Here is a 13,177-nt window from a genome sequence, read left to right as displayed (position 1 = left end):
ACCATGAAATCAATTTGGAAACAAAAGGCTTCAAAATGTCTACGACCAAACTTTGCGTAACATTCGGGCGTCGACCCAAGCGGATACCGGAAAACTGAACCGTCGAGTGTCTACGCAGCTATTTCAAAGATTTTCCTTTTGACAAAATCAGTCGATCCAATCCCTTACTTTCTGGGTTCAGTTTCCGACGGTACAGGTTGTCCGAGCGAACCTTCAACTCGCAACGGAGACATTACTGGTGCCTTGGCATTTCAAATTGACATAACCAGTTAGGAAGCGTATCTGCAGGTGGTCGATCGCCTAGAAAACAGACCGAGTCTCATTCATAAGCTGGTGAAAGCACGATAAAATTTGCATAAATCTGCTGCACAAGCCACTCAAATGAATATCTAATTTACAGGGGTTCAACCCTAAGACATGGAGGGAGTGAGAGACCAGTTAAACGGGATGCGGTGGACGACTAACAGGGATCCCTAGCAGTTGCTAGAGTTAAAACAGTTTATGTTACAAACAAACAGAGATCAAACGTTCTTCCAAGCCCCCGCGGATTTGGCAAACTCTTCCAGTAAGATCTTTGTTCCTGAAGTCGGTGATGGTGGTTGTGGAAAAAATTCAGAATCTTCCAAATCCTGGGACTGAATGGGTATATCCTGTAACAACATAAACCGCATTAGCATACTCTCTTGACAGGCAGAGCAAGAGCATTTTTTCTAGTAAACGTTTGCAGGACAAAACCTGGTATGTATACTTTTTTATGTTGCTCATAGAGGCCCTGGTGATTTAGTTAATCATTATGCTTTGACCCGAAAAACAATAACTCAAATAAATCAGAAGGATAGGGTCCAGTTGACGGTGATAGCCCCTTACCTGAGTCTGTATTTGCTGATGTGGTTGCGGATCTTGGGCAATTGTGTACGCTTGCGGTTGGGACATTCTATAGTAGGGCTCCTTGAGATCAAGTTTACAAGAAGATTGCTGAATTATTCCTCCTTGCTCGGCACCAGGACCCCACATTTTAGCTGAAGAGTGAAGCCAATAAACTCGTTAGAAAACCGGAAAAAAGAAATCTGAAGCCAAAACGAGTGTTATATTAGACACTGACCTGCCAATGTGAGGTACATTGTGTAACTTTGAGCATTGTGGGCAACCATGTGGAGTCGGCCCGTGATTTCTTGTCCCGCCATCACATAAATTGGCTGAGCGAGAACGCAACGTAATTGGTACCAATGGGTGGTTGGTGCACCAGGCGCGGTGGTAAGCCACCTTTGTACGGTACTGTAAGTAAGCAATGTTAAAGAAGTTATGAGACCCACAACTTTGTATTCATAAATGAAATGCAGAAGATTATATTGATTCCACAAGATCATTGATTCATTGATTCATTGATTCAGATGGTTACCTCCCATCAAACAAGACATCGAACCAGCATGCTAACCCATGCACTCTAGTGCCTACTGCAGCTGTAAACCGTAGCGGTATATCAATTTCATACAAGTCCTCTTCACTTATTTTGGTAAAGTCAATCACATGAGAGATTGAAGGAGCCACCAGTAATCTTGGATCAAAAGCGTCTACCACAGGCTGTACCAGAATAAAACAGAATAATTCAGCACATCACCAAATCAGAGCTACCAAAACAACCACCAATCAAACATTTTGTAGACATAATCTTAAAACATTGAAGTGCTAAACGGTCACCCAACAAGGCAATTCAGCCATATCAGTCTAAGGGAATTGGAAAAGCCTTGGTAATACAAATATTGATGCAGCATATGTCCATTGGATTCATAAACCCGTAGCTCCAAGGCCTAAGCAAATCGATACATTATACCAATCAACTAAAAAGGAACAAGGTACTTTAATTGTGATGGCATAGGGTTGTAGCTATCCCTTATTTCACAAGATCATGGATAGTAAAGAGCGTGCCAAGAGTTTAACCGGATAAGAGAGAATGGGAAATGCAGAGAGTTTAACATGTGAAGAGCATGCCAAGAGTTTAACTTGTCAAGTTTGACTTGGTTTGTCCTCGTTTGTTTAACCGGAAAAGAACTGGGATCGGGTTATTAACCCCAATCTAAGTTGGTGCAAACTAGGTGCTATTTAAGAACTGGATTAATTACCATTACACCTTCACTAAACAGGGCTTAATTTAAGCCATTTAAAAGGTGGGCCACAAAAAAGCCCAATCCAAAACAAGCCAAGCCTATCCAGACCAGTCCCTACAATTGGTCCAAAACAAGCCTATCGCGAGCCTATCCAGACCAGTCCCTACAATTGGTCCTATCCAGACCAGTCCCTACAATTGGTCCAAAACAAGCCTATCGCGAGCCTATCCAGACCAGTCCCTACAATTGGTCCAAAACAAGCCTATTGCGAGCAACAAACGCCCCCCTAAGGGTACAATTTGCTTTCTCTCAGGAAAAAAAAAAAAAAAAAAAAAAAACAAACAAACAAACAAAGGCAATGTTCATTTCAAAATCCTCTTTGCTTCAAAAGCCTGATTTCATGGAATAGGAGATAGGAAGATACCAGGAAATCCTAGAACAAAATTTTAATATAGCAAATTTCGAAAGTAAATCTAAAAAAAGGATAAACTTCTATTACTCGAGACCTTATTTACCCTAGACATGTGAATCATGGTTGCAAAACCAGATCAATATCTCGATGTGCGCACATAATATCAGTTGCAGACAATAAGCATTCGTCAACCAATAAGTGAACGCAATATTTTTTAGGAATCTATAAGAAATATTAGACCTGTGAAAAATATCCCTGGAATGCAGATCCATACAATGGTTGCAAATCAACACCATAATAATTTGGTTGCTGCCAGAAGAGGGCCTGTATACATGCAAAACAAGAACATTAATATACATCAAACAAGGAAGGAAAGTGATTGCGCTATACGTTCATAACACCGATCTAATATTCTTTTAGATCAGCTGCATTATACATGGCTCGTAGGTTACATGTTCCTGAATGGTTATCCATGCATAATGTCATTCCTTGTATAAATTAAGGGAAAATGATGACGACATAAGCACCTTATTTGCAATTTCAACAAACAAATATTCATCACTGAAAGGTGCCATGTGAATCCTGCATCAACTTGAATTTATGAGAAAAACTAAAGGAAAAGATATAAATGAAACAATCTCATATTGCATCACCAAACCCAAGAGAAAAATAACATGATCACGCAACATGTAGGTAATACTATATAGAATATTTTGTCATGAATAGTGACTAAAGCACTGCAAGAATTTCCTAAGTAGTCCTGATATGCACTGATAAATTTTTTATTGCTGGGAACAGATCTGTTGTCTAAGAAAATAAAAAGGCTAAATATTCCAAAGCTGATATTTTTTTTTTCCCGGATAAACTAATGTTGACATTTTGATGTAGGCACTTGGGTCGTAATAAATACGTAGTACCCTTTAATAATGGTGCAACCAGTCAATTTCACTGCTCCATGGTGGAATTAGAGCTCAGTATGTAAGCTGTCAAAAATATAGGCTTTTACCTTCCCAATGTGGGGAACATTTTTCCATTTGGCTGAAGAAACCGATCCCTTGCAATCACATAGGTTTCCAGCATTCTTTCATTAATTAACAAGGTGCCTAAAGCCATGATAAACAAAATGTTATATTAGGTATGGTATCATTAGAGCAGATGTTGCCAAAAATAGAACAAAAGCAGAGGTAGAAAAATATGAGTTTAACATCAACAAGAGCAGGACAAACTGCTCGTGAATGTCTACAGAAAATATATAAAGGCTTACCCATTGGCTCCGAGATAAGGATATCTGCTTTCTCAGGCAATTCAACCTCCTCGACTTTACCTTTGATTACCTATATGTAGATGACATATGGCCCCATTAGAAGACAGGAATAATAAGTAAAGAGGACAGGAAAGTTAAAAATTACATCAAAAGCCTCACAGTTATCCTTTGACCCAGTAAAGGGTTCCCTGCAATTAGCTTGCGTGCATATTCTGCCATTTCAGATGCTTCCACAGCATAAACATGTTTAGCACCAGCCTATATGGGGCAGAGAATAAATAGAAGACTGTTAATAAGGAGAAAATATGTATGCCAGAACAAAGAGCAAATGATTTCTATAAATATCCAGTTAATCAAAGAGCAGAGTGTACCTGAGCAGCAAATAATGACAAAATACCACTACCAGCACCAACATCGACAACCACACGACCAGTAAAATCCACACGATTTTCTCTGACTGCAGCATAATAGGTTCCTGAAGAAAGATAAATAGGACATCACTAACATATTCAACATCAACTAATAGCACTTTTTACTGCAAACTAACAAATTTGGTATAAATTTACAGCATTGAGTTTAAAGCTCAAGAGAACTTCTCTGATCCAAATTCAAAGAACCGTGAAATTGAAAATAATCAAGAGTATAACTAGTGAACTAACCTGTCCTCACATAATCTTGTAACATGTTCTGTTGATGCAGCAGTTGTCCATAGTAATGGAAATACATTTTAGCAGAAGATGGCTCTATTTTGTCGTCAAACTTGCTTTTGGTAGATGATAGTTCTCCATTTGGTAATTTTTTTCCTGCAAGAGTAAATAAAAGCAGAGTAATTGACAAGCATGCAACACTGCACAACAAGGAGAAAGACAGTCAAAGTATACGAGTATTTGTATGGAAGGACTCATAAGACAAACTTAAATCATGTCACAACAGTGTAGCTATGTTCTAGATGTGCAACGATATTCATTTCGTACTTCTTCGGTCAGTTCATCCATAAACAAAAGAAATAGTTAAAATAGTCGTAAGTAAACTTCCGGAACAGCACCTTGATCAACCTTCTTCCATTGCTCAAATGCATGGTGGAAGGCTTCACTCTCCACCTCATTGTTAAAATGAATAGTGACTCCCCTTGAATACGATTTCTGGTTCAAGAAAAGCAATGTTAACGGAAACAAACATCTGGCAGAAATTTAATTAACTGCATAACAATTTTGCACATAAAAAGTACAACCAACATACAATGTTGCACAGAAAAGTACAATCAACGTACAATGTTGCACAAAAAAGTACAATCAACGTGAAAATCTGCTATGATACATATTTGGCACTGTAAAAGTTTGCAAAGTAAAATAATCAAAATGCAAACGCGTAAAGATGAATTATTTAGATTACCTCTTTGTCAGTATCAGAACCTTCCGTTATGCAAATTGAATGCACCGGACCTAACTTGAATAGCTGCAGACGGGAAAACACATACCAAAATCAAACAACAGACTGAGTTACAACATTGTATTAAGTATTCTACTACGGAGCAAAATCTGCATATACATATATCTATGTATGATTAAATCTTCAAAGCAGTAAGCACACACCACGTACAGAGTAAAATGTTATCGACTAGATTTTCTTTTTCATGTGATTTTATTTTCCTTCACTTTCTCGGCAACCAAACAGAACTTAATACTTTTTCTTTTTTATGAGAGTTTATCTTCCTTCACTTTCTCGGCAACCAAAAAAAAACTTAATACTTCTTAACTTACAAAGCCAAACTAAAACAGCGTACTCCAAATTAAAACCAAACCTTAGCAGTTAGGAGATCGACATTGAGACGAGCAACGGACTCAGCCTCCTGCTGAAACCGAAGCTCTGCAACTCCGTCTTCGGCGCTGAACCGAGCCGGCGCCGGCGCAAGAGTAGAAGAAGACGACGACGAAGCGAGCTCGGAGGCGGATGCCAAAGCAAACTCCTGCTGCTTCTTCGCCGCTTCTGCTACAGAGCCCTCCATTATCGCCTTCTCCAACCTCAATCGGAATATTAATTAAACTAAAGAATTAAAAAAAAAAGAAAAAAAAATAGGAAAAAAAGAAAGGGCAGCGACTGGTTATTCGAAGACAGTGGAGGAAGAGTGAGAAAATTAGGGTTTGCTAGAGAGAGAAAGTGAAAGGAGGAAGGGATTGGAGAATTTGGAGAGCCGCCAGAGCAAAAAAAGAGGAGAAGAAAGAGAAGAGCTGTTGGGCTTTTATAGTGAGAGAGCGAGATTTGAGGAGAGTCGAGCTTTTGAGAGGGAGAGCTCACACAAACTCTTGACACTTCAGTGAAAGGTTCCAACGGGGAACACGTCCTGACGTCTTCATTGCGCTGGTGATGACGTGGGGTGTCTGAGACGGTTGGATTCGGTTGTGGACCCAAGGGATGTCCGTGGGCTGGACCCACCGCCACTAAAACAACACATGTTATCGGGCCGGGTCGGGAATGATAGCCCAAAAACTTAGAATAAGTAAAGTTAAGCACGTAAAATTAAAGCAATTGGTGTTTTGAAAAGGGAGATTATCGATTTGGTAAATTTTGTTTTGTGTCACTGTAAAATTGTTACGAACTTGTTGCAAATTAGAGTAATTGTTGTTTTGAACAAGGGAGATTTTTTACTTGGTAAATTTTGTTCGTAACTGTAAAACTGCAATATGATGTTACTAGTTCATTCAAGAACAAATGTGTATATTTTATGCCCGTCATTATCAAACACCAAAAACTGAAACCCAACTCCCAACCTCTCTACATCAAAAGACACAACCAAACCTACATTACAGAAGATGGCTTCTGTGCCTAATCCATATCAGTGTGCCATTGACTCGAATTGCTATCACAAAAACGTTCATGTTGCAAAGAAATTCTCACTATAAATTTATAACGGTGTACATTTGTTTACGTTATACTCTTTTAAGTGTAAATTTGCCCGTCGCTCAATTATAACATGTGAATTATTAGATTTAGGACACTACTTCGTTCACATAATCTCTATAAATGCATTCCTCCCCAAAATACACGAATCAATCCGATACCAAAAGTTCAAAGTTTAAAATTCCTTCTAACACAAGATAATTAACATAAACCATCAAAAGTGAATTACAAATTAACCGTGTTATTAACTTAATCCCAACAAATATTAAAAAATACAAAAACAAAAATTAAGCAAAAAAAAAGCATCAGGAAGATGATGATGATGGCTTGATAGCTTTGAAAGCAGGGTGCAGCAATCCAAGCTTATCCTTCACCTCCAGGGGATTACTACTCTCATTCCTCACCCTCTTCACTTTCCTACTCCCCAGTGATTTATGCTCGAACCCGTACATCTGTAGCACCTGATTATCCCCAAAATTATATGCCCGGTCCATCTGCTTCAAGCACCGCTCCACCGGGTAATCCCCGAACTTCCCGCACGGCTTGCACCCGACGAAATGCGTCACCAGCGGCCACCGGTGGTCGCCCAGCCCCGGGTGGTGGTTCTCAATCATCTCCTCGTATTTGTCCACCAGAATCCCCCAATAACCGTGGAGATAATACCCGTTTTCCAAGTACACCTTCTTCCCCCAAGTGTCCCTCCCTTTCGCTAATATATAAACCATGGCGGACTGATCGTCCGCCTCGAAAACCGGTCGGCCTTTGAGCTCCCGGGTTAGGACCTTACCCGCCTCGTCCCGGATCTTCCCCTTGGGACCCATCGGCGCCCAGACGTCCAGAATGTCGAGCGACCACTGGCAATTTCTGAGCAGGAACGACCCGGTGTTCAACCCGATCCAGTTCTTGTCATCGTACACCATCTCGTTCCATCCGTGCATAACGAAATTGTGATCCTTGTATCGCTCCCAGGGGACCTCGAACGCCATGTCGGTGAACATGGCGTCGGAATCCATCCACCAGAGGAACTCCACCTCCGGGTGGGACAGGAGGAGCTTCCGGATCAGTGGCAGCTTGGCCCAAAACCCGGCCATTTCCGCGTCCAGAAGGGCAAAATTGTAAAATATCTCGATCCCGTGGAGGCGGCAGTAGTCGATTTTGTTCTTGATCGATTTCAATAGGTAGTGGTCGCCGACCGGGTTTTCACACGGTTTGGGCGACGACCCGGTTACGAGCAGGACCCGGGGCTTATTGGGTCCGACAAAATTAGGGAAGCCCGGGTTTTTCTTCAGCCAATCGGACCTCTGCTCGTCCCAGTCCGATATTTTGGGGCCGAGACTGTAGGGCTGGTTCGGGTCCCGCTTCTCGTCGTCGGTTGCCGGTTCGTCTTTGAGGATTTTGGATATGTCGAACTCGGCATAGTTGTTGGACTGGCCGGCCGGGTCGGCGTCTTTTTGGTTGGTTTCGGGGGTGGCTTCCTCGAGCACTCGGTGGGGCTCCACGCGCCGGTTGTGAGTGTAGAAGTGTTCGCGGATATCGTTGAAGTCCTGCTCTGGTGTTCCGAACTTCCCGGCGCCGATTGTGCCGCGCAGGACGACGACGGTTAAGAACAAGCACAGAAAAGTCACCGTTCCGTGCCGCAGCGCCCTCTGGATCTGACGGGCCCGGCGAGGCCCTAAGAACCGGTCCAGCATTCTGACTCGCCCAAGTTGAACTGGAACGTCGATCGGGGGAAACTGGAGCTTTTGAGGCTGCTCGCTTTCAGCCTGCAGGATTTTGTAATTTTGATGGAGGTTAGGACTGTAAATATGGGGGAAATGGTGGGCGTTTAGAGGGGTGAGCTTTTAAAGAAGTGACTAGTGAGATCGACAAGCACCAAGCGTCGGTGCGCGTCTGGGGGAAAGAATATCAGAAATGTATTGCTTCTGACAAGTTTCCTTATTTTTTGAAATTATTTGTAATGTTTTATTTACGCTCTTCTCGCACGTCATCACGTTGGAGGGAAAAATACTCTGCAGTCGACTTGGTCGGGACTCGTTGTATTCAACATTCTGTGTGTAAAAATCCACATTCTAATTCGCGAACTTTTACATTTTCATGAGAAATGGAGTTTTTGTATCTTTGGAGCGCCGTTGTGTTCCTTTGAGTTTGGTTATTCTCGTGCATTTCTCACCCTTAGATCCACTTGTACGATGAAAATTAGTTTGACCAGATTAACCTTTTATGTTGTGTTTGAGTTTTTTGGAATTAAGAAACTCTAAATATACTCTTTGATATTTGTGTCAATATTATAATCAAACCGGATCGTTACGGCTAGAAATAAAGTTTCAATGATTTTTTTTTGTTTACTTTAATGATAGGAATTTAATTAATATTTATATCATGTAATAAGTTGTTTTCCCACTTAAGATGTCTTATGTTTAAAGAGTTTTATATTAAATTATTATGATCAATTCATATTGTGATTTAATTGACACATCCCGACATGGAATGTCTACTAGAACCCCGAATCGAGTTGCGCTGGACTGCACTTAGGCTTTTTGTGCTCTGATTATGTCTACCACATTTTATGGTTTCGTCACCTTCCTGGTGTCGGCCAGCACAGTTCGATTCGGGATCCTAGTGAACATTTCGGGTTGGGTATCTAGTAGTTTGGTTTTTTATTTATTCACTTTTCTTTTATTATTTATACTTCCGCACTGTGCACATGGCTACGTCACCCTCACGTGATGGCCATCACGCCTTGATTTCAGTCGGGATGTGTCATAAATCATATTTCATTCCCATTTTTCAACAATGTAGTATATCTCTACTAATTAATAAAACTCTCTTTGCCAACCAAAAGAGGATGAAAAGACAAATTAGTTTTCTATCACACAACAAAAATGATGGGCAATAATGTAATTTTACAGGTCCAAATTTTACTTTTTTTTTATTGAAAACTCACATACAGGTAATGTTAAAATACCTTCAATATATATATATATAATAAAATAAAAACATCTCACTCCCCCACATTCTCTCTCTCTCTTTCTCTCTCTCTCCCTCCCTCCCTCCCTCCTTCTCATTTTCTAAAAAAAAAATGTGTTCGTACACATAAAGTGTATAAATAAATGTTAGTACATATGTAAGAAAACCACTATATATAGTACCTAAAAAATTGCCATAAATTAAGTTTATCAAAAGAGAAGCATCAAAAAGTGACGGGTAATATTTGAGCTTGATATCAGGAAAATTGGGTGATCATTATTGATTTCATGAGTTGCATTAAATCTAACAATTAAATGCACTTCCACTTTTGGCGTGGTTATTAATTAAATCTAACAATAATTTCATATTTTTCTTACTTTTGTTAGGTACTGAGAAAAAATAAAATACTCTATTTTCCGTTTTGGTGATTTGAATACTATATGTTTTAATAGAACAATACACATTTTTTAGGTTTATATTTCAATAGATGAATATATTATATGTTTTTTAGTATAATGGTATGCTTTTATAAAATATAAAAAATATCTTTCGAAAATATCCACTATTTAAAACCTTGCATGTAACCACTCAAAATATCTGTTATTTAAACTCTCGTATGCAACCACAAGAAATATCCGTTATTTAAAATCTTGCAAGCAACCACGAAAACGAGACCCAGCGAAAGAAATCATGAGGCCACATTTGTTTACGTAGAGATCACGAGGGTTCAATTGACAGTTTGACGTAATACGATGCAAATCAAACTCCAAATTAAGTGAAGAAAACCAAACCATGTGTTGTGAGCCATTCGAGCTTGACTTCACGTAGATGGAATTGGATCCTATTCGGATTCATTTTGTGGGAATCTAAAAGATTCTCACATTTTAATCATTCATTGTGTATCTTGCGATCAAAAATTATTTAATTTATTCTATTTAAAATTTAACATAAATAATATCTAATAAAAACTAATCGTACAATGCACGACGAACAATTAAAATAGGATTTGCTAGAAAGTGGATTTGGAAAAAAATCCTCTTCTCACGTAGATATATAGATTGATCACATCACGTTACATCACATCACATGGATGTCCGCGTGTGTCGTTCCAATAACAGCTAATAATACGAGTTAACAGCTAACATGTGTTTGATGTGAGAATTACACGACCTGCCCTCCACCCATCTTAATCAAGACAAAACCGAGTTTTCACATTGATAATTCATTATTCCATTGCAAATCTACATGTGGCAGCTGCCAAGCACTACGCGACTTCACTCACTTTCTAACCTATAAGTATTTTTGCTTCATTTATTGTAATATATACTTATCATTCTACTTATTATTATTAGATAAGTTTAAATTTTGAGATTCGTGTAGTGAATATGAACAAATCTTAAAATTCAAACTCATCTAACGATGATAAATAGAATATGAATATACATCATACTAAATAATGATGAGTAAAAATGTACTCTTCTAAGGGCTGGTTTGGTATTGTTGTGCTTTGAAAAAAAGTTGTTTCTGCTGTGCTATGAGAATAATCAGCTGTGAAATAAAGCAGCAAAGTGTTTGGTAAACTTTTTTTTAAAAGTGCTTTTGAAAAAAAAAAACAGTATTATAGTATTTGGTAAACTTTTATGTAAAACAGATGTGAAAAAAAACCAATTTTTCAAAGCTGAGTTTTGCAGCTTCTTGTTTTTGACTTTTTTTTCACCCAAAACTGTGAAAAAAAGCTGAAACTGAATGTTTACCAAACACAAAACAGCTCCCAGCTTTTTTTTATATCAACTTTTTTCAGAATCATCTCAATACCAAACCAGGTCTAACTTAGATAATTAAGATAATTATAGTCTTGCAAGCATTGAATTGTTTTGGTGATTGGATTTTATTTTTTTAATTCAACCTCGACGTCTGTATGCAAAATTCTTGTATAGTATAAAATAGTATAAAGTAATGCAATAAAATAATTAAATAAATTCTAGTGGAAGTTTCTTATTACCTGTTATTAAGAGTTGGCACTCTTTAATCATCTTTTCTCTTCACTAATCTTTTTACTCAATTCATGTCTTTGGTTATATTGGAAGATCTGTTGGCATTGGATGTAGAAAGCTCATGTGAGGGTACACACAATATCGGAAAAATAACATTCCAAATATATTTTATATACATGGGAATAGATCTGTGACACTACATTTTTTACACAATTTCTTACAAATATTTTGTAAGGCTCACTCCATAATGTACTTAAACGATCCAAACAATTTATCTTTTAAGTCATCTCTTAAAGATTAGGTCTACGAAGAATCACACAAGTTTGAAATCATATAATTGTTGGATTAAGGATTTAGGTTTTTTTTTTTTTTTGTAGGACCGAATTCGTTAATTTTCTTCACCGCAAATGAATATTTTAATCATTTTAGATTTGTCTTTTTTTTTCAAGAATGATCTATGAATATTGTTTTAAAATATAAATGACTTGGGTCATTAAAATAAATTTACGGAATAAGGCACACAAAACCTTTGTAAAAATTATGTAGAAAAATAATGTCACGGATGTGTTCCATTTATATATCCCCAATATTGAAAAGGGGTGTGATATCCACACGCCTTATTTCACTTTTCACACATCCTTTTAATTTTCAATCATCGGATCAGATGAATTAAAAAAGATCAATGAATATAAATTAACAAGAGGTGTGTAAGAAGTAATTTATTCACACACCCCTGATGAAAATAAGGAACTGAGCATGGGAGTTTTGGGTTAGCATTTAATATATTTTTAATGTCCTGAGCTATGAATTGAATTAGTTGTCACATCACTTCGTTTGTTAATGTGGTTTTAAGATCGAAGCTACTGCGTCTGAATTATTCTAATAAAAAGACATTCATTTACTCTGTTTGAGGAAGCGAGCTATGGCATCGACGTACAGAAAACCCTTAAATTTTCTTCCAAAAATTTTACTTTCAACATTGATAATTTCATAAAAAAAATATATGGACAAATATTAGAGTACATGTTCTCATAAAAGTGAGGATGGTTCTATCGCACAATTCTCTCAATTTTCGATCGTTAGATCAGATGAATTAAAGATATCCAAATGACAAAAAATTGTGTAGAAAGTAAAAATTAGTGTGTGGACAACACACCGAAAAGCTAATGGTTAAAAACTTTAGAGTATTGCATACTTCAGAGCACCAACTTTTATTAAAACAAAGTTTATACTTTGTTGTGTTGCAAACTATAATAAATAAACAAATTTGTATATATGTTGTTTCACACCTCTCAGGATAGATATATTATTGCATACAACCATTGTATACAACATGTATTTAACAAAGTTTAAGCGACTAGCATATAAAAGATTACGCGACTAGCTTTCTTGTATACGACGATTTTGGACAAGATATCTTCCCGAGAGCACCATAGAGTTCTTCCCATTGTATCGTGTAATTAAGCCAACCGCGTATTTATATACGACGATTCGTGACAAGATTTCTTCCCCAAGATCCTAAAACCTAACCATGATC

The 13,177-nt window shown here is 37.9% G+C and overlaps 2 protein-coding genes across 3 annotated transcripts; both read right to left on the bottom strand.

Annotated features, from left to right (window-relative positions):
* Positions 1-301: 301 nt before the first annotated feature.
* LOC103943654 (probable histone-arginine methyltransferase 1.3) lies at positions 302-6,058 on the bottom strand. 2 transcript variants are annotated; one of them, XM_048584585.1, is made up of 15 exons: positions 5,583-6,058; positions 5,174-5,236; positions 4,827-4,923; positions 4,441-4,584; positions 4,153-4,256; positions 3,941-4,039; positions 3,782-3,851; positions 3,524-3,620; positions 3,045-3,099; positions 2,758-2,841; positions 1,400-1,581; positions 1,103-1,275; positions 868-1,019; positions 736-772; positions 302-650 (listed from the first exon to the last, which is right to left on the bottom strand). In XM_048584585.1, the coding sequence occupies exons 1-15, from the start codon at positions 5,784-5,786 to the stop codon at positions 613-615; spliced, it is 1,599 nt and encodes a 532-aa protein (XP_048440542.1). In that variant the 5' UTR covers positions 5,787-6,058; the 3' UTR covers positions 302-612. The 2 variants fall into 2 exon arrangements, with proteins under 2 accessions (XP_048440542.1, XP_048440541.1); XM_048584584.1 differs by lacking the exon at positions 736-772 and having other exon boundaries at positions 5,583-6,054.
* A 726-nt stretch (positions 6,059-6,784) lies between these two features.
* On the bottom strand, positions 6,785-8,572 carry LOC103943652 (xyloglucan 6-xylosyltransferase 2-like). The gene has a single exon (XM_009353982.3). It carries the CDS (start codon positions 8,368-8,370, stop codon positions 6,985-6,987), a length of 1,386 nt encoding a protein of 461 aa, XP_009352257.2. The 5' UTR covers positions 8,371-8,572; the 3' UTR covers positions 6,785-6,984.
* Positions 8,573-13,177: the final 4,605 nt, after the last annotated feature.

Source organism: the organism of the source record quoted next, unplaced genomic scaffold (genome assembly GCF_019419815.1).
Source record: "Pyrus x bretschneideri cultivar Hongxiangsu unplaced genomic scaffold, Pyrus_bretschneideri_v1 Contig21, whole genome shotgun sequence".
NCBI lineage: Eukaryota > Viridiplantae > Streptophyta > Magnoliopsida > Rosales > Rosaceae > Pyrus > Pyrus x bretschneideri.
Note: the sequence above shows the minus strand (reverse complement) of the source record. Positions and strands in the feature narration are given on the sequence as shown.

Coding starts and splice junctions, on each gene's coding strand:
- LOC103943654 (XM_048584584.1), bottom strand. CDS start 5,786: ATGGAGGGCTCTGTAGCAGAAGCGGCGAAGAAGCAGCAGGAGTTTGCT. Junction 2,842..3,044: donor TTGTTGAAATTGCAAATAAG/GTGCTTATGTCG, acceptor GCATGTATACAG/GCCCTCTTCTGGCAGCAACC. Junction 1,276..1,399: donor GATGTCTTGTTTGATGGGAG/GTAACCATCTGA, acceptor GCTTACTTACAG/TACCGTACAAAGGTGGCTTA.
- LOC103943652 (XM_009353982.3), bottom strand. CDS start 8,370: ATGCTGGACCGGTTCTTAGGGCCTCGCCGGGCCCGTCAGATCCAGAGG.